Raw genomic sequence first — 19,655 nt, forward strand, 5'->3', positions numbered from 1 at the left:
AGCACAAATTGCACATGAAAAATCTGTGGTTTGATCAGTTTAATGGATGTGAAGCTGTGGGCCTGTGCAACACTCGTTTGCCAATCTGTTTTGGTAGTTTTTGCCAGAGAGGCAAAACTCTTAAAAACTGGAATGAACCAAGATTATTCTCTAATGAGTCCTGAGCTTTATTTACATTTGTATGAATGTGCTTCATGACAGATGTTCGTCCATGAGCTAGATAAATCCTAAACGGCAAAATATTAAAAATGCCTTGCTAGTTTTAGAAGGGTCAAGTTATGTAAAACTGGATTTTTTTCCCCCTCCCAGCAAGAAATGCAGCAGTATAGTGATTATTTAGATTATATTGATTATATTATGTTTTCTCAGCAATCATTTTCTATGTCATCCTAACGGCAAAAGCAGTCTGTTTTTTTCCTAGGGCCAGAAAGTTTAAAATGGTATGCAAAAACTGAATTATGACCAGAATATTTAACTTTTGGTCCAGGAAAACTTGATTAACATTATAAGTGGACCTTGGGTCCTGCAAAAGTATTAGATATTGCCCTTTTAAAACTTTTTTAATCACTTTGTATTCCCAGAAGGTGCTTAAACAGTAATGTTGGGCAGTCCAAGAACAAGTAAATAACTAGTCATTCAGTGTGTGTGGAGCCAAAGATTGTTGCTCAATTGATGACAGATTTAGTCCATCCTGAAGATTTATTACAAAACATCACATTGATGCTTTTATCCATCCCTGTGTCAGAACTTATAAGATGCACTCTGGCACTTAGAAATCTATTTAGTTCTGTAAGGATTTTGCTTTGCATTACATTGTATATGTGCTGCCTACGCTTCCATTTGTTACAGCAAAGCGCTGTGTATTGCTTTGGTCTAAATGTGTCTTCCAAATGAACAACTGTATGTAAATAATTCACAAGAGATCAAAAGCCCCCAAATGCATTTGCTTTCTTCAAAAAGTTTAGTCTTGGTAAACAGTCATGGACCTTATGGGGAGGCTTTTTTGTTATAGAAATCGAATTATTTTTTCCATACAGAAAATTTACAGTAGACTTAATAACAATGCTTAAAGCTTTGAGTGCAATAAAAACATTATTTGCATCAGATTAATTTAATCTATTAAAACTATTCAGACAAAAATTATAGGGTGCTTAAGAAATAAGAATTCAGGACATCTGTGGTATGAATGCTTCACCCGTACAATAAATGTCCGTTGGACTTTTTCCACTGGTCTCTTTATTTTCAGACTTTGAACAACAAACAACTCCAGTAACCTGCTCTCTGAAATACTATATCTGCCACAGGCATCTGGGTAGATGGATAGCCCTCTTAAATTACCTGTGTTGTTCTTTCTTTTACTCTATTTTGGAAAAGGAATGCTTTAAAAATGTCAGCCTTTGCCTCCATCCACGTCTGCCGCCCCAGGGGCAGACACTTCCCATAAGACCTATTGTCATCATGTTTATAAGTGGTGTCTGTATAGTGACTGACGTTTGGGCAAATGGAAAAGTAAACATGACCCTGACCTGTGTGGGTGTAGGTGTGTGAGGTCAGGGTTACGTCCCCCTCAGGAGCTCAGTCCCTCCCCTACCTCCATCCTCCCTCATTACTTGTCAGCTCTCTCGGTTTGTGTAAAAGCAAAGCATTGCCATCTCAGAAGTGTTCGCTTTTTCGCCTGGTTCCTGAACGTTTTTTGTTTTCTTCTCTGCATGATGGATGTTCTGTTCTTTAACCTCGTCTCCTCCCACCCACAGTCATGTGATGTAGTTTTCTTCGGCATTTGTTTCCTTGAGGACTTGGAAAAAAGTTAGTTAACAACCCAGATCCATATGCTAAGGAGTCTCGGTTCAGAACAATCGGTGCCTTCTCTCTCTCTCTCTCTCTCTCTCTCTCTCTCTCTCTCTCTCTCTCTCTCGCTCTCTCGCTCTCTCGCTCTCTCTCTCGCTCTCTCTCCATGTTCAGTTGGTGGAAATGTAGGCCACATATAAAAACATGCCTGTTCTCCATTTGTCCTACTTTTGCCTGAACTCCAAACCACATTTCAGCAGGTGCTCCCTGGACAGCCTTTCTTCATCCTACCTACTTATTGAGCATTTGTTTCTAAGGGAGGCCAAATAAAGCTGTTTTTTTTCTCCCCTATTCAAGCACTTAAGACTAACATTAGCCGTGTTTCCACTGACGGTCCACTGTCACTTCTGGGGCTTGATCATAGGGCTTGATCGGCCGTCGTCGGGCCAATGGCCAGGGTTTTTTGGCCCGCCAGTTCGGGCTTGAGGAGTGGTCATGGGCAGGGGCGGAGTTTGCCTAAGTCAGGAGACGGCAGTGCCACGGATGATTTCATATACCAGCCAACATCAGCAACTTTTAAAATCATTTTAGCTCAAAACTCACTTTCAGACAGCAGCAAGTGTTTGAAATAACTTCTGTTTGTGATCCGATGTGGATTCTGATCACTGTGTAAGGCAGAAATATTTATATGCGATGCAAAAGACTATGCACACTAATAATTACCATAGTAAACATGGTAAATACAACCGCTTGAAGAAATCAAGCATCATATAGGCGATCACAATCGTGTATTTTTTTTAATCTGTCAGTACATCTCGTCTCTTTATATCGGACTCTCTGATCCATATTTAGCTCCGTATATGTCATAACATAAAGCAACTCCTTTTTTTCAGGAGTGCAATCTTGGATAATTAATTCCTTATGATCAATGTATCACTTATTATTGTAAAACTGTGGTAAAACATCAATGCTTGGGTTTTAAATCTTTAAGTAAACAACAAAAATGCCAACAAACGGTCGCTTTTATCATGTTCATTTTGCAATCTCGCTAGTTTCCAGTGATTTCTTTCTGATTAGTTTTCTGATTAAACGTCCATTTGTTGGTGAAATGATGGGTTTGTTCTTCCAGAGAGGCGTGTTATGAGCGGGTCTTAGTGAAGCGCTGCGGAGCTTCTGACCTGACGGTGGAAACGCAGCGTGGTTTTGGGCTCGGTGCTTCTAGCTATTAGTTGAAAGCCCTGGCTCGCACTGGCCCGACAGTGGAAAAGCGGCTACTGAGAAATAGGTTGTTCTAATGACCTGTAAAGAATGTACCTGGGTCATTTTTATTCCTAGTAGTAAAATAATTGTATTCAATTTTGCTTATATTTGCTTAAAGAAAATTGAGGCTATATGTTTGCATTGCGATATTAAGTTATTGCGACAATAATTATTGCAAAAAAAACAAACCACTTATATATATATATGTATATCTTACAGTAAAATTATATTTATGTCAGTGAAAATTTATATTATTTAATCAGTTATGTTTTGTTAATGTTTTTAAATGTATTGTCTTTATATTTCAATTTTGAAAAATATTTTATTTATTTATTTTCAGTGTGAAATTTGTTGAGAATTAGGTGAGCAGTATGGCAGGCTCAGCCAGCACAGCGGCAGGGTTTGGGTCCGTGCCTACAGATGCCATCTATATTGCTTTCCTACACTGATTCACTTGAATAACTGGGATTAGCTTATTTGATAAGCGGGAAACAGCCTATTGTGTTTTGCTGACAAAGGATAATTGGTCAGAAAAGGTCATGTCGGGTGTAGACAGAGCACACGCATGCATTTAGATGAACTGCTAAATGGTCTCTTCCTGCATAAGGCATATTCAGAAAGGTTCAATCCTTCTAGGTGTAATGGCATGCCAGTGCATTTCACAGCACCCACAAACTAGGTCAGCTGATTATCACATCTGTGGTCCACTTACAGAAGCTGTGGATTATGTTTAACAAGCTCTGAACTTCAACTCCCATAAGCCCCTTCTGTCAAAGCTTTATGCAGCTCAGCTGCATGACATGGGTCCACCTTTACCCCACCACATCACCACAGTCAGCTAGTATTATTTGCATGTGTTATTTCATAGAAGGTATCTGGCACAATAGTAGAGGTGGGAATCTTTTGGAATCTCACGATTCGATTAAAAATGTATTGATGATTACTAGATTTAGAACTATAAATTCATGCAGTTTCTCTCCTGAACTGTAGCTTGTGTTATTCACTTCTCTTACACAAACATTAAAAGGTTCAGGGTTGGTAAGATTGTATCTATTTTTTTAAGAAATTAATACTTTTATTCAGGAAGGATACAGTATATTGATCAACGGTTTAACTTTTACCATAAGAGGAGTGAATTGTATTTTAAAACATTTTCAAAATATTACCTATTTTTTACAGTATGTATAAAAAATTAGAGTTTTGATGAGCATAAGAGACTATTAAAAAAATATAACTGACCCCAAACGTTCGGATGGTAACGTATGTAAAACATGACCTGAAACTACCAAAATGAGAGTTTTCTGCGTGCTTGATTTTAATCCAAGAAATCAATCTGGATGTTTTGATCCTATATTTGTCAAACAGATTTTCAGGGTTTAGTGAAGACAAATTCTTTGCATGTGCTTGTGTGCCCATTCTCTTGCGTTTTCATGTACATACAATTGAAAATAAAATTTAGCATGAACACGTAACACCTGAACTCCTTTAAAGTGGAGATCACAATTCACTTGTGGAACCAGTAATCAACAAAACGGAGATGATGTTTTAGATAAGAGTCAAGGGTTAATTTCAGGGTCTGAATTCCGGACAGTGTCCGTCTGTAAAGGTCATTTTGAATGGCCCTTCCCTGTACACACATCTTATTGAAATTGACCTTGGTGGTTAATGATGTCACTCTAATAACCCTGCATAGGGTGTTTAGAAATCAGCACAGCCAGAGTGTTATTTAGAGAGTCGCTGTGAAACATGCTGTTTGAGGATGGTCACCATAGTGATCAAGTCTACAGCAGTTATCACACCTACAGATGGTCTGTTTAACCAACCCTATAGCTTACACTTCCTTATTTGTTGTCTTTATAGGACCCTGGACCCATGCCGCCGTCTCCCACCCTGGTTCAGAAGCCACTGCAGTTGTTGGAAATCAAAGCTAGAGGGCGCTTTGGCTGTGTGTGGAAGGCTCAGCTGCTTAATGACTATGTGGCAGTGAAGATATTCCCCATTCAGGTACCACGTGGACCCAAGGCCAGGGAATCAGCTTCTAAAGCTGATGAGTTAATCTAACCTGCTTAACCAATTACACAGCCAAACGTGGAGCTGAGCCATGTGTCAGCCTGTGAAGCACACAAACATTACATTGTTACATTTCTATTTCAAATAAATGCAGATTTTAAATTTCTGTTCATCAAATAATCTGAGAAAAATTGGGCATATTAGAATGATTTCTGAAGGATGTGACACTGAAGAAAGGACTGCTGAAAATTCACAGGAATAATTTACATTTTTACAATAAATTCCAATAGGAAAGTGCTAAATATACATTAATTAAATTACAAAACATAAATTATATAAAGATAAATATGTATTTCTTTAAATGAAATGAAAATTCCTCAGTGGAAACACATCTAACAGGAGCTGTCTCTCTTAGAGTTACATCTTAGAGTTTGGTGTTTGGTGAAATCATGTTTCATCCATCAACCACCCATGTAATAATTTGCTCTGGTAAATGACTGCTTACTTAAATAATAGTTGATTGTGAATGTCAGCTAAGACTCGATGTGTCAAATGTTTTAATGGTCAGTTAGCAGCCCTACTGATGTCGACTGACCAGTGGATCAGTGTTTAGGGGTTTGCCTATCATGCCAGTATGCTGTAATAACTGTGTACTTTGTGTCTTTCTCAGGACAAGCTGTCTTGGCAGAATGAGTATGACATTTACAATCTCCCTGGCATGAGGCATGAAAACGTTCTGCATTTCATCGGGGCTGAGAAGAGAGGAAGCAACCTGGACATTGAATTGTGGCTCATCACAGCTTACCATGAAAAGGTCTGGAACTGAATGGGGGCTGGACAGCATTGGCTTGCACTTAAAAGGAGGAACATTTCTAGATCCATATTTTAGTTTCTCAAAGTTTACAAATCTCTCTGCCATCATTATCAGCAGGGATTACGTTATATTCTTTTTTTTTTTTTTTTGATAGTCTTTAGTTTTTGAAGTCTTTTATTTGATATATACATTTTTATTAAGACTTTGAACTTTAGACTAAAGACTTGAGTTTTGCTCATTGAAATTACCAATCCCAGTAGCTGAACACTCAAATAAACATGACAAAAAAAGAGTGATAAATGAGAAAGAGAATTAATACATCACATCGCATGGCTATTTTTTGAACGCCATTGATGTAGTAAATTTGCTGTGTCTATAACACATTTTGTTATGAAGGTCTTCTGCTTGAGATGTTCTTAAGGGGCAGAAAGAATGAAGTGACAAAAGATTCATTACAAAAGAAACGTTTTTCATATGTCATGTTGATGCCCGGTAGGATCCAATTATACAAAAGAAATCATTTTCATAAAAAGATGATTCAATATTTTTGAGTCAATATGTGCTACAATAGTGCTCAAAGAGTTTTTCACAGTTTTTTTACTTTATCAGCAGTCAGTCTGTGTTATTGCTGAGTTTATACTTTTTGTTGCGAGTTAAAAGGTTTTAGTTGTTTATACTGCAGGCTGAAGCATAGCCATGATTGATCCACGAGTCTCTGCTGTCTGTGTGCAGGGCTCCCTGACAGACTACCTGAAGGCCAACGTAGTGACGTGGAACGAGCTGTGTCACATCGCTCAGACCATGGCTCGAGGACTGGCTTACTTGCACTCTGACTTCCCAGGTCACAGAGATGGCCACAAACCGGCCATCGCACACAGGTTAGAAATATACAAACCTAAAATATATATCCATTGTGGTTCTTAGATATATTGAACGGTGGACATTTGGTCTAAATCTTGTCTCGCATGTTGTTTCAAACCTGTATGACTTACTGTCACAAAATAGTGTTGTTTTAGACTCCATTGACCCCCTTTCATTGTATAGTAGGGGTGTAACGATTCGTTTTAACAACGATTCGATTCGTATCGCGATTCGTGGTTGTCGATACGATTCAAGGACGATATTGGTTTATTTAGAACGATACGATCCGATTACGATACGATTCGATTCAGTGACTTGAAATCGATTCAGTGACTTTTTAGCCAAAAATTCTTGTAAGGGAATCAGGTATTATTCCCATATATAGTAACAACAATTAATGTCAAATGCATTCACATTTTATTTGAATAAAGTAGGACTGCACGATTATGACAAAAATCATAATTGTCGATTATTCCCTTGATATTGTAATTGTGATTATTAATTACGATTATCACAACATCGAATGATGTTTTGAATAGTTTGGCCATGGGACCCACATTTCCCCATGGTCATCAAGCCTCGACCCACCTTTTTAGGAATTATATAGGCCTATTATAATACATTTGTTTACACAAAAATGGTTGACACACAAGTTCTGTCCCCCTTTACTTAACATACAAAAAAAATTGTAAGAATATGACACTACTGATAAACAGTAGGCACTGCGAGGTTAAGCTATATAGCAGTCCCAAACTAGTTTTTGTTAATACAGTCTTGGTATGAGCCACCACAGTCATATGAAAATATACAAAATAACCACTAAGTGGAATTTTGTTATGGAAACAAACAACAATTAGGCTACCATGGTGATACACAATACTTAGAAGAACTTAACTTACTAATTTACAACGTTGCATGCTCGTATTTCTTTTGCGCTTTAGTGAAGTGAAACAGCGCGCGCCGGCGCATTTGCGCGTGCAATTGAAGAGTTGCAGTATACTACTGCAGTATAGCGGCTGAGAGGACAGGAAAGTCAGTTTTTCTGAGGTGAGAGACTTTGCGCTGCTTGACTGTTGACTTTACGCTGCTGCTGGCGCGTCACGCATGGCGACGACGTCACAGATAGGCAGACTGAATCGAGTAATGTTTAACGCCTTTATCATTAAAAGTGCTACGAAAAAACATCCATATAAAGTCTGACGTGCTTAAATCCAATGTGTTATTTCCTAGTATCGATACAATTGATTCATTGCCTTTTAAAACGATATTAGATCGATATATGTCGTCCGGAAGGCCAACTTGCCGAGCACAGATCGATGTAGTTGGATCATAGGAATATAAATCGATACATCGATGTAGTTGATGAATCGTTACACCCCTATACGCTGATTTCACGCAGCCGCCATTTTGAAATCGAAAGTGAGGCTCCGGTGGGAAAAACCCCGGAAGTAAAGATAAACAACAATGCCTTTGGACTACCAACCTGAAACTGCTGCCGCGATTTACACTTTTGGATGTTAATATCCAATATAGGATATTTATATAATTCATTCGTGCTTCTTTTTTTACTTTCTGAATAATATAAAAAAAATATTTTATTTATAAATGAATTTCACTGTATATAGTCTAAAGTATGACCGAAATGTATGTACAGTTTTAGAATTGACATAACATCATTAAACACAACAATACGCCATCGCATTCACAACTCTCCTGTGATTAAAGGCGACACTTCCGGTTTTCTTCCCACCGGAGCCTCGCTTTCGATTTCAAAATAACGGCTGCGTGAAATCAGCGTATTGTATAGACACAAACTGCTGAAGCAGTCTTAAAAATATCTTTGTTTGTGATCAATTTAAGCAATTTTTACATATTTAAACTTGTATTATACATGCACAGGGATATTAAGAGCAAGAACGTTCTGCTGAAGACAAACCTGACGGCTTGTATAGCTGATTTTGGTCTGGCTCTGAAGTTTGAGGCAGGAAAGTCAGCTGGGGACACGCATGGACAGGTAAGTGTTGGAGCTGGTGCTGACTGAAGTGCCGCCCTTGTGCGAGGGTTGGCTGTGTGAAGTGTGTTTAAATATGAATGTGATTCTGTGGAGGTGTATCAGAGGCTGCATCTCAGCTGTCCACATAATAGACATAATAGACCAAAATGTCAGTAGTCGATATCGAATGAACAGTGAAATTTCATTATCAATACCACAACAAAAACATATGCTATTGAGCACACTCTTTTATGTAAAAAGTTAAATTATAAATGTTAATATAAATGATAACAAATTCAATTATAACCATGGCATTTAGCAGGAGTGTTTCTCGATGAAGTAAAGACATCTTGAAGTTTTTCCAAGAAATTATTCAAGTGAACAGGTGGTAATAAAATCATGAACAAATAAAACAATTAAAAACAATAGAAAATGGATAAAAAATTATTAAACAATGCTTGAGGATTTTCAGTCTGAAGTATTCAGGTAAACATTCAGTAATTGAATAAAATAATCTAATTAAAAAAATAAAAAACTTTCTTGTCCTATTGTGTTCTACATGACGTACAAAACTTAAGATATTCACTAGTAGTGTTTATTAGGCTATCTGGACCATCCATATTGAAACCATGACTGAATTGACTGCAGTGCTGGCAGAAAGATTGTAGAAGGACTTATATCAATACTGTTTTTTTATTGTAATGACTTGCCGGTACCGAAGTACAGTTAGTTCCCCTCTACATATACATAATTTTATTATAGGTATGTTTAAGCATCTAGATTATTAAAACATTCTCATATACTTTAATGTAAAATTTGCTCTGGCATTTGCTCTGGCAGCTGCATCCTAGCCCATAATTCCCTTACGCTGTACTCATCAAGGCAGACTATATGCATTTACATGTACTGTTTTTACTGTTGTGCTAATCAGAAGGTGGTCTCTCTGTGCACTCCAGGTGGGAACCAGGCGTTACATGGCCCCGGAGGTGTTGGAGGGGGCCATCAACTTCCAGCGAGACTCTTTCCTCAGGATAGACATGTATGCGGTCGGGCTGGTGATGTGGGAGCTGGCGGCCCGCTGCACTGCATCTGATGGTACGAATGCGTGAGCTGCTGTTTCTCTAAGACCGTTTTGACATCACACTTTACAGCTGTATCAGTTATTATACCACAGTCTTTCTGAATACTCAATTCTTATTGGCAGGAAAGTGTGCATTCAAACCATGTAATGCTAACCATGTAATGTAATTCTAGTCAGGTTAATCACATTCTGTATTAATATGCTGCCTTCATTGAAGCATGCAAACACACATCACTCGCACACAGAGATTGGAGATCGCGCAGCACACACACAGAAACATTCAGGTGCATAGAATTTTGCTGTCAATACTGCCCTGTGACTTTTATTAATTAGTTTTGCTACTGAATCGCTGCATTATATTTATCAGCAACAAGGTGGTATGGTAACATCGCTGTTTTAGAAGTAATTAAACTCAAAGCTTCACTATTAGTAGAAAGACTTTGCACAGACGCACAGTCTCTTTCTCTTGCTCCCTCTCAATAATTCTTTCAAATACATGTTATATTTCATTCAAATAAATGTAATCTTAATGCATTATTTTCTCTCGAAGTCTGTGCAAAACACTAGATTTAACGAGTCATAACTGACGAAAATAACCATAATTTTTATACTTCCAGTCAGGTGATTATTTTCCTCCATTAAAATCTTGTAATGCACACCTAGCTGTGTATTATCCCTTACTTGTATAGTAGAAATCTCATTGATATTAGAGTTGTAACAGTCTAGCAGCACTCCCTGATCACACACACACATTTTCTGTATGTTTTACTGCCACTCGAGCTCCTGAATAAGCCTGTCATTTTAAGTGCAGTATGCTCGCCATTATTGATTATTGCTGTCTGGTCTAATGGAACAGTATTGATCAGGTGTTGACGGTGAAGCAGACTGGGACTGTTGTGACAGTGGTAGTCATGTGTGACGACCTCATTGAGTTCAGTGCATGATGGGATTGAATGGATGATAGAGTGTGATGGAGGCAGATCAGGTGGTTAAACGTCATTCTGTTCAACTTCCTCTTCTCCAAAGCTTCTCTTCCCTTGTTTATTTTGCGTTTCTGTGGATAACACTAAAGAATGTTGATTTAATATTATTATATGATATAATACTTTCTTCTCACCTGAGAGAATACCTGTGTCAGCTAAGCTATCCCTTTTCTAAAATTTAAATGCAGCTATATATGTTTGTGTATACAGAAAACTTATTATGTAGGAGAGACATATTAAGCCTTGTTTCCCAAATAAATAATTGCCTTTAATGTTGTAAATCTAGTCTAGTCAAATCAAGTCTAAGCAAATAATAATAAAATAATGTATAATGTATAAACCTGGAAAAAACCTTTTTCAATTATATTTGAATTTATTTGTGTGGCACTTTTTGTGATATATATTGTTCAAAGGCTTCTTTACAGAGAATGTTGCACCACAACCCTCGGTTAGAAAGATAGAGTTGACAGTGTTGAGAAACTATCTAGAAATATACAACACAAATTCAAACAATTCTTAAATGAATGTACATTGCAGGGAAGGAGAGCTGAACATTTTCCCCAAAAATCTATATTTCCTGCAAACTGCATTTCAAAATAGTTAAAGGAACACTATGTAGCTTTTCAACCTTCATAATATATTTCCAAGACCCTTGTGATGGTACATCGACTTACAATAGGTTGAATGACACGTCTGCCATAGCCTGACGGGGTCTGTATCGCTTTTACTGGCACTATGTAACTTCGGGGCTCGGGTAGTAACCCGAGCACAAAAAGAACTACAAAATTCGACTGCTTTACGGCATACGTCACTTCCCTCATCACTTCCTCAAATTTGGACGTGAGAGGCCAACCAGCGTTTGTTTTCGGCTTTCGTGCGTATGTTTTTGTCATGGGGGCTGTTTACACCTGGCCACTTCATGCGTTTTCTCATATCAGATAGCTATCCGATCGTGAAAAGACCAGGTGTAAATGCCCTCCGAAACGCATTCGAGACGGATTTGAATCCGATTGCTCAAACCACTTCAGGAGGAGGTCTGTGCCGCATTCCAGACGAAACTGGACAAGTGTAAATGCATCTGGTTGTTGAAACCACATATGTAAATTGTACTCCTCCCAAAAATGCTAAAAAAAAAAAAAACGTGTGAGAGCGTGTTATAGGCTATATGTAATGTAATAGCCAGATATGACGACGCTACTGAAACACGCATCACCACAGATGAGCATCTATTCATCAAGCCAACGTGCAAACTATCGCAAATCTAAGTGAAAGTAAGTCGCAGACGCTTAACACACAATCATCATCATTAAAAGTAAAGAAACGAAGTGATCTTACCAGGGCTGTTACTGCTCTCTCTTATTACACCTATTACCAGGTGTAAATGGAATCGTTTTGATAAATCAGATAGCTATCCGATCTGAGAAAACGCATGAAGTGGCCAGTAAATAAGTCTCTTATTTGTAAACTTGTTTGCATTCTATGTTGTATGTTGTTGCGCTTGCTTGTAGTATGTCATTTTTTCACGATGCTGTTCATTCATCCATTGCTGATAATTAGACCAGTCCAATAATTTCCACATATGTCTAGCTAGCTTTCGATTATCAGAGCTGTTAACAGACTTGCTAACAAACACTCGTTTCTCTTACGTGTTTTTTGCGTTATGTTTTATTGCCTAGCTTGCCTCACGAACTAGTTTGCCAGCTGAACTCAGGTGTTGTGAGGTGTATTTATCACGTAGTCCTGAGGGATATCAGACGACGCTGTTGACGTTGATTCCTGCGATTATCATGAGAACAGTTTTCAATATCTCACATAATTATCAGGACATAAATAAGCCTAACGTAGAGGTTGTAAATAGTGTAAACGAGCACAATTTGCAAACTATTATGATAAATTGCAATAATCATGTCTTCGGAGTCTATCTGTGCCTGTTCCATGCCCGACGCAGGTACCGGTGTACAGGGTGGGAGGTGGGGGGGTGGAGGGGTATTTAAGACAGTGCAAGTATTCCACAGCGACTCTAGGGGTCGCTGTTTGACAAAAACAATTTCTACACAGTGTGCCTTTAAAGGGGACCTATTATGCAAAATTCACTTTCACGTGGTGTTTGAACATAAATGTATGTCGGTAGTGTGGTAAATGGTCCACCCACTCCTTTATTTAAATCCCCATAAATCATAAGCGGTGTCTCAGAATAAGCCATTTGTAGATTCTAACAGTGACGTCACATATGTTTAGGCCCCGCCACTATTAGCATAGACCCCGCCCTCAGTGAGCTATACACAGTCCGCCATGTTTATCTCATCGCCAGAGCATTAAACAGCAGCATTCAAGTAAGAAATGCATTCTTATTAAAGCTTTTTAAGCTAAGTTATTCAGTCAAGAGCAGTGAGTGATTTTCTGTTTTTCTTTTGTTGTTTGATTTATATTAACAGCATATATAGCAATAGGTTGTGTATAGTATGCTGCATTCACTATGGCTGCATTTACACTGCAAATCTTAATGCACAAATCCGATCTTTTGACCATATCTGATTTTTTGGCCCAACTTTAGACAGGACTGGTATCCAATATCTGTGTTTACATAAATTCCAAAATGATTTTCGGTGATCTTTATACTACGCACATGATAGACCCTGGTTTTGAATGTGCTATTAAAATTATTTACATAATTCATGTCAGGTGTTCATGATTATTTGCCAGCGTGGACAAGATAATAGCTGTTATGACTCATGAATGTTTTGCAGCGCAAAATCTGATGGAACATAGAGTCCGGAGAATTTTTTCGTTTATCTACAGCTCAGATATAGAATTCTGAAGTGAAATAAAGCCCAATATTTCTTTTTTTAATGAATTCAAATAAATTAAACAGAGAGAGAGAGAGAGAGACAACCTAAAAGTGAAGCTTGTTGGTTTAATTAATTACAGCAAAGTTATCACAGGGTTCCCGCGGATCCTTAAAAAGTCTTAAATTAGATTTTTAAAATTTAAGGCCATAAAAAGTTTTAAGTTTTATTTTTACTTATGAAAAGTCTTACATTTTTGATGACATTTTGACTTGGAAGTATCGAAATGTTTTCCTAATTAAAACTATCTAATTAGCGTACGTCTTTTTATTATTCTATCTTTGTGGATTTGCTTGTTCACGTGACAGTTCGCGTCACATTCGCGGCAGCATATTACATCTGTCTCCTGCACGCAAAAGGAAGGAGAAGAAAGTTGGTAAATGTCAGTTCAACTCGGTTGAATGAATGACTCCCTCAACTCACTTATTAACACAGTGGCTTGCCACCACCTACTGGCGGTTTTAGTTTCATATTTAAAGTTGCTACCCTTTAATTAAAACGTTAAAATTAGAAATAATTTCGTTTAAATATTGAATAAAAAAACTAATCTCATAGCTTTATTTATGCAATTGTAAATGGAGTTTAAATATATTAATGCCTGTTTTGATGCCACTTCTGTCACCTCTGCACTGCAAAGATTGATTTTGATTTAATGATTTAATTTCACTGGTAAGTGGTAACAGTGGTAATATCGAGATATATTTTGTCAATATTGCTCACTCCTAATGTACGGTATTAATTTTGATTTCTTCAGGTCTTAAAAAGCCTTAAATTTGACTTTAAGTGTGCAGCAACCCTGTATCACCTCATTGCTGAGAAATATAATGTAGCTTTTAGTAGTGAAGCTGTATTATTTATAAAAGTCACGGGCAGAGGTTGAAAACCAGCTCTTCAATGTTTCGGTGTTTGCGCAATTTCTTTTCTTTACAAAGATAAATATAAAGTTCCCACCTCAATAAAAAGCTGTGAGCAAGTGCATACAGACACATCTGCCTCATAATACAACATTAAAACGCTATCTTTGTGGATACACGTGTCGTCCTTGCCTTGTATTGGCTTGGAATTCAAAGAAGAATCGGATATGCGTGTTTAGACGTTTAGATGTCCAGATATCGGATATGTATATGATTTAAAACCACATTTGGAAGTGGCTCAGATTGGTAGCGAAAAAATCGGATCTAATGCGTATTTTTGTGTTTACACTTGTGCAACAAATTCAGAGTAGAGGATCGGATTTGTTGTGCCAGTGTAAACTCAGCCTAAAATACACAGATCTAATATACACATGTGATTTCTTCACTTGCTGTTTACGTTCACAGACATAACCGACTGCGTTATGTGAACTTTGTGTTTTTTTTACACAACCTTTTGTGTATTTGACAGTTTAAGCACAAGAAGACGTGAAAGAGAACTTATTTAATACTCGCGTGACGCGCCGTCTGACATCCATCTGTCTGCTATTGCTTCGGATGTGTGCGCTCAGAAAACTGTATATCAGATGTTTAGACTGAAATGGCTTAAAAATGCATGCAGTTAATAAACATTCATGATGATGAAGAACTGCAATGTCACGTGAGCGTGACCGCAATAGAGATGATAATAATCAAAACCAAACAGATGTTTTAGGTTCATACACCTAAAAAAAAAATCACTTTTTGTTTTTGTCTTGCAAATTTTCTGTGTACCCCTTGTAGCTCCCTGAACCAAGTTTGAAAACACCCTCAGTGATTGGACTTCCTGATCTGAGCAGATGTTTGTTCATTTTTTCTGAAGGTCCAGTTGACGAGTACATGCTTCCGTTTGAGGAGGAGGTGGGCCAACATCCCTCTCTAGAGGACATGCAGGATGTGGTGGTCCACAAAAAGCTTCGGCCCACTCTCAGGGAGTGCTGGCAGAAACATCCGGTACATAACGTCAATCCTAAAACCTCACCAAAAATGTTCATTGAGTGAATATTAGGCTTGATATAAAATGCGTTCATTTATCTCACAGGGTCTGGCCATGCTGTGTGAGACTATAGAGGAGTGTTGGGACCACGAGGCCGAGGCGCGTCTCTCCGCGGGATGTGTCGAGGAACGTGTGGTCCAAATGCAGCGGCAGACCAGCATCTCTGCCCCAGAGGAAATAGTCACCGTGGTAACCATGGTGACCAACGTGGACTATCCCCCTAAGGAGTCCAGTCTATGACTAGAGGATATCAGCATGTGAATTGCGGGCTGACCGAACAGAAAACACGCGTCGGGAATGGTGGTGGACAGCTGTTCTGACAGCCGGCTTCAGACATGCTGGATGATTGTCCTGTACTTTCGGCTGGAGCAAATGCAGACTATAGATTTTGCGCCGAATCTGGGTTTAATACAGGTACACCTGGAGCCAGCTATGTTAATGTATGTGTGTGTATATATAAACTAGTACCACGGGGCGCTCCGGCAAGGACGGAAGATTATAAGCCGGCATCAAAAACGTTGTTGTCGTTTCTCTGCTTGGAGAAGAAACTTTCCCGTTCAAGGAGTAAACGAGACTCCGCCGCACGGCGCTAGTGTCATTTCAGTATAAAAAAGGGCAACGTCCATGTAAAAAAACACATTTAATGTGTTCATATGAATGACTATTGTAATGCCAATAAGAAACAGCTTTTTGAATGTGTAGTGTGACGCTGCTGTACAGATATCAACAGAAAGGGTGACGATACAACCCAAATCAACACGTGTTTTCTCTGAAAGCTTTCAGAGTTTCTGTCAGATAACCACCAACCTCTCGACAAGGTATACCTCAGTTTCTCATCCTAATAATACGTTTGTTTTGTAACACTATATGATATTAAAAAAAGAGGCTTTTCGATGACCTCCATTTGGCACGGAAGCTTTTTAAATACGGGGAAAAGTTTTTTTATATGACAGATTATGCCAAGAAACGATGGCCATTCATAAACCAGTGTTCTGCCTTCTTTCTTTTAGTCGTTCTCTGTGTTGCCCTGCTGTTTAAAATGTGATACTTTTTGTTTTTTTAGCATTGTGACCGTTTTGACCTTTATCGAGACCTGTTGAGAAGAAAAAAATCCCTGAAAATATGAATTTTGTGAAAATAATACAGCACTTACCAATATAGGTTTGCGGTGTCCTCACAACATTGACGTATGTGCATGCCTCGTGTTCTCTTTTTTTTTTCTTTTTTTCCCTTTGTTTTTCAAACCTTTGTTATCACGTGGAGCTTGTGCATGAGATCCCGTTAGCAGTCATGGAAACCCCTTCATTATTCGTTAATCTGAAGTATTTCCTGTCTTCAGGGCATCACTCATTTCCATTTTCATTTGGAATCCTCCAATCCTGGTTTTCTATGATCACTGTCTGTCACCTCAAACTGGTTTCAGATCAGCAGCCAGGCGACCTTCTACACACTTCTACAAGAACTGTATCTCAGTATGTCTCAGGAAGCGTTTCCCTTTGCTTTGAGCCCTTTGGTGCCATTATGGTTACCCTTGTTGTATTATGTATGCAAGGGCCCTTGATATATATAACACCTTATTAGTGTGGTCATATTATGTGCAATAACATCCTAAGCAGGGACTGTTTCACAGCTCACAGGCCACTTCCAGTGTGGTAAAAATATAAGCGCCTAGCTGATTGCTTAAACCATAATGTACATCATGAACTGAAGTTGACGTCAAGCTTACGACATGCTATGCATATGTTATGATGCCCGATTGTCTGAGAGTATTAAGATAATGATATGCTGTAACGGGGACCGAACACATGCAGTAACTCTCTGCCGACTGGCTGACAGTCTTTCAAATGAACAGCTTCTCTGCTGCTGCTCTTAGGCTTTGTTCACACTGCACTTAAATCCATTTTGATTTTCAAATCAATTTTTTAGGATCAACTGTCATTTTGCAAGAAATCTGATCCATTTGTTCAGACAGTGTAGTCAATATCAGTCATTCATTACTGTCACATTGCATCCCAGATGATGGAAAATCTGTTCACAATTAAACCGATTTCAAACCACATATGGGTCTGATTTGAATCAGGCTTGTAAAAATCGTATTTTCATGTGGGGTTGTTTTTCCCGTTCAGACTGCAAACTAAAGCGATTTGAGTCGGACACCAATTCAGATTTCTGCTGTCTGAACAAAACCTGAAATATGATTCAGTGGCTCAGTGATTTTGTTCATTTTGCTTTTGATATTAATCACGTCAAATCCTGAATGGTGAAAAAACGAATTGAATTGAGATCTGATCTGACCATTCGGACATGTGGTTTGAATCCGGTTTGTAAACATTGCGTTTCGTGTTTGTTTGCTTGTTTTTTTTTCACCCATTCACACTACGAATATCTAAACGGATTTGAGTATGATACAAAATCGGATTTCTGTTGCTTGTCTGAACAAATTCTGAAATGTTGGTTCATTACCTTTCGTGATACCCCATGTGATGCATTTGACAATGTTCAGGTTCATACAACCGTATGCAATCAAGCCCTTTCAATGAAAGCTTTCTATCTCTCTCTACTGTAGCATTCTCAGCCAGCTCATTCTGTTGTACTTCATCTGACTGCTGTCAGAATGGTAAAGTAATAAGGGCCCATGCCATCTTTCAAAGGCCTTCCGTTGGACTTTGTAGGTGCAAAATTGAAGGCCAGGTGGTTATAAGCCCAAACTAAAGCTCTTTGCAGGTTAGGGTTAGGAGGACGAGTGCTCTCTGTCTAAGAGCACCTCCTGTGAGGTTCTTGCAATTTGACTTTTTGACTGTAAACACTACAAAAGATTCACTAAGCCTGAGTGACTGCTGCTGGCCTGTAGAGTGTTTTCACCAGGTGCTGTCCTGTACCCTTGTCTGTTTTTGGTGTTTTATTTGGGGAATCTGGGAAGAAGGTTGAATAAGATGAAAAGCCAAACTTTAAAAAAGCCCCCTGTTTAGTAGAAGACTCAATTTAAAATGCACCGTATGTACAAATGAATGTTGTTTAAGATTGTGAAAAGAGCATGAGGTTTTTTTTATGTCACAAAGAAAGAAATCCTTTATTGATATTATTATTATTATTATTATTAAATATTTTAATGTTAATTTTGTACATCTGTATCTTAGTTTTATTAATTTATATCATGGCCCAACTGTCATTCTTCTTTTCTGGATAAATGAGAAGTGATGCTTTCTCTTTTTTTAAAACTGGTCAGATAAAACACTACAAAAGAATCAATCCTTTACCTCAGACTTCCACTCACAGCGTTCAAAAGATTGAACAAACAGTGTAGCACGACTGACAACATGGTGCAGCGTTGCAAAAATTGCTCCTGGGTTTCGACCAGCAGCTTCTCTTTGTCTTTTCTCTCAGACACACTTCAGTGACAATGTTTCTTCTCGTTGAGTGAATGTCTCCACTTTACCAAAACTCTCTAATTTAGGTGCGAGCAGCTGTATTACTGTTGTGCTGGACATGCCATTTTTGTCCACCTTACTCTCGAGTATTTACCGCATTCAGGGCCTGATCAGACGTAATTGTTACATAATGTACAGATTAAATTTTATGCTACTACTCCCCTCAAATAAAGTATAGTGACTGCTCTCAAATGTGTACTGTCTCAATTACTCAACTGATCTGAAAATAGTAATGCGTATTTCCGTCTGTTTTAAAGACAGAAGTGAAGATTTCCACTGATAAATGTTTCAGCACAAACACTGCATCTGAAAAAAAATATTTTTCTTTGTGTTACTGATTGTAATATTGGCAATTTGACATTTTCTCAAAGCTAAGGTCAGTACTGTCCAGCCTGACGTGTATTTGATGAATAGCTGTTGTGTGTGATCACACCACTAGATGTCAGCATTTCACCTCGTTGTACACTTTTTGATTGTAATATTTTACTGATGCTACTCAATTGAAAAAGTTTGGGGTTAGTAAGATTTCTGATTTTTAATTTTTTTATTTCTTTTTTTTATCTTAAGCAAATATGCATCAGATTGATCAAAAATAACAGAAGATGTTACAAAATATTTCTTTTTCAAATAAATGCTATTCTTTT

General features: G+C 38.1%; 1 protein-coding gene across 4 annotated transcripts in view; it reads left to right on the forward strand.

Annotated features, from left to right (window-relative positions):
* The window catches only part of acvr2aa (activin A receptor type 2Aa), a 51,774-nt gene extending 33,161 nt beyond the window's left edge, over window positions 1-18,613 (forward strand). For all 4 annotated transcript variants that reach the window (XM_079882343.1, XM_079882345.1, XM_079882342.1 and 1 more), the window contains 7 exons: window positions 4,909-5,052; window positions 5,729-5,872; window positions 6,605-6,750; window positions 8,633-8,747; window positions 9,683-9,821; window positions 15,410-15,540; window positions 15,629-18,613. In XM_079882343.1, coding sequence (XP_079738469.1) covers window positions 4,909-5,052; window positions 5,729-5,872; window positions 6,605-6,750; window positions 8,633-8,747; window positions 9,683-9,821; window positions 15,410-15,540; window positions 15,629-15,823 — 1,014 coding nt within the window. In that variant the 3' untranslated portion in view covers window positions 15,824-18,613. The remainder of the gene's footprint in view (window positions 1-4,908; window positions 5,053-5,728; window positions 5,873-6,604; window positions 6,751-8,632; window positions 8,748-9,682; window positions 9,822-15,409; window positions 15,541-15,628) is intronic.
* Window positions 18,614-19,655: the final 1,042 nt, after the last annotated feature.

The sequence above is a fragment of the Squalius cephalus genome, assembly GCF_949319135.1.
Source record: "Squalius cephalus genome assembly, chromosome: 9".
NCBI lineage: Eukaryota > Metazoa > Chordata > Actinopteri > Cypriniformes > Leuciscidae > Squalius > Squalius cephalus.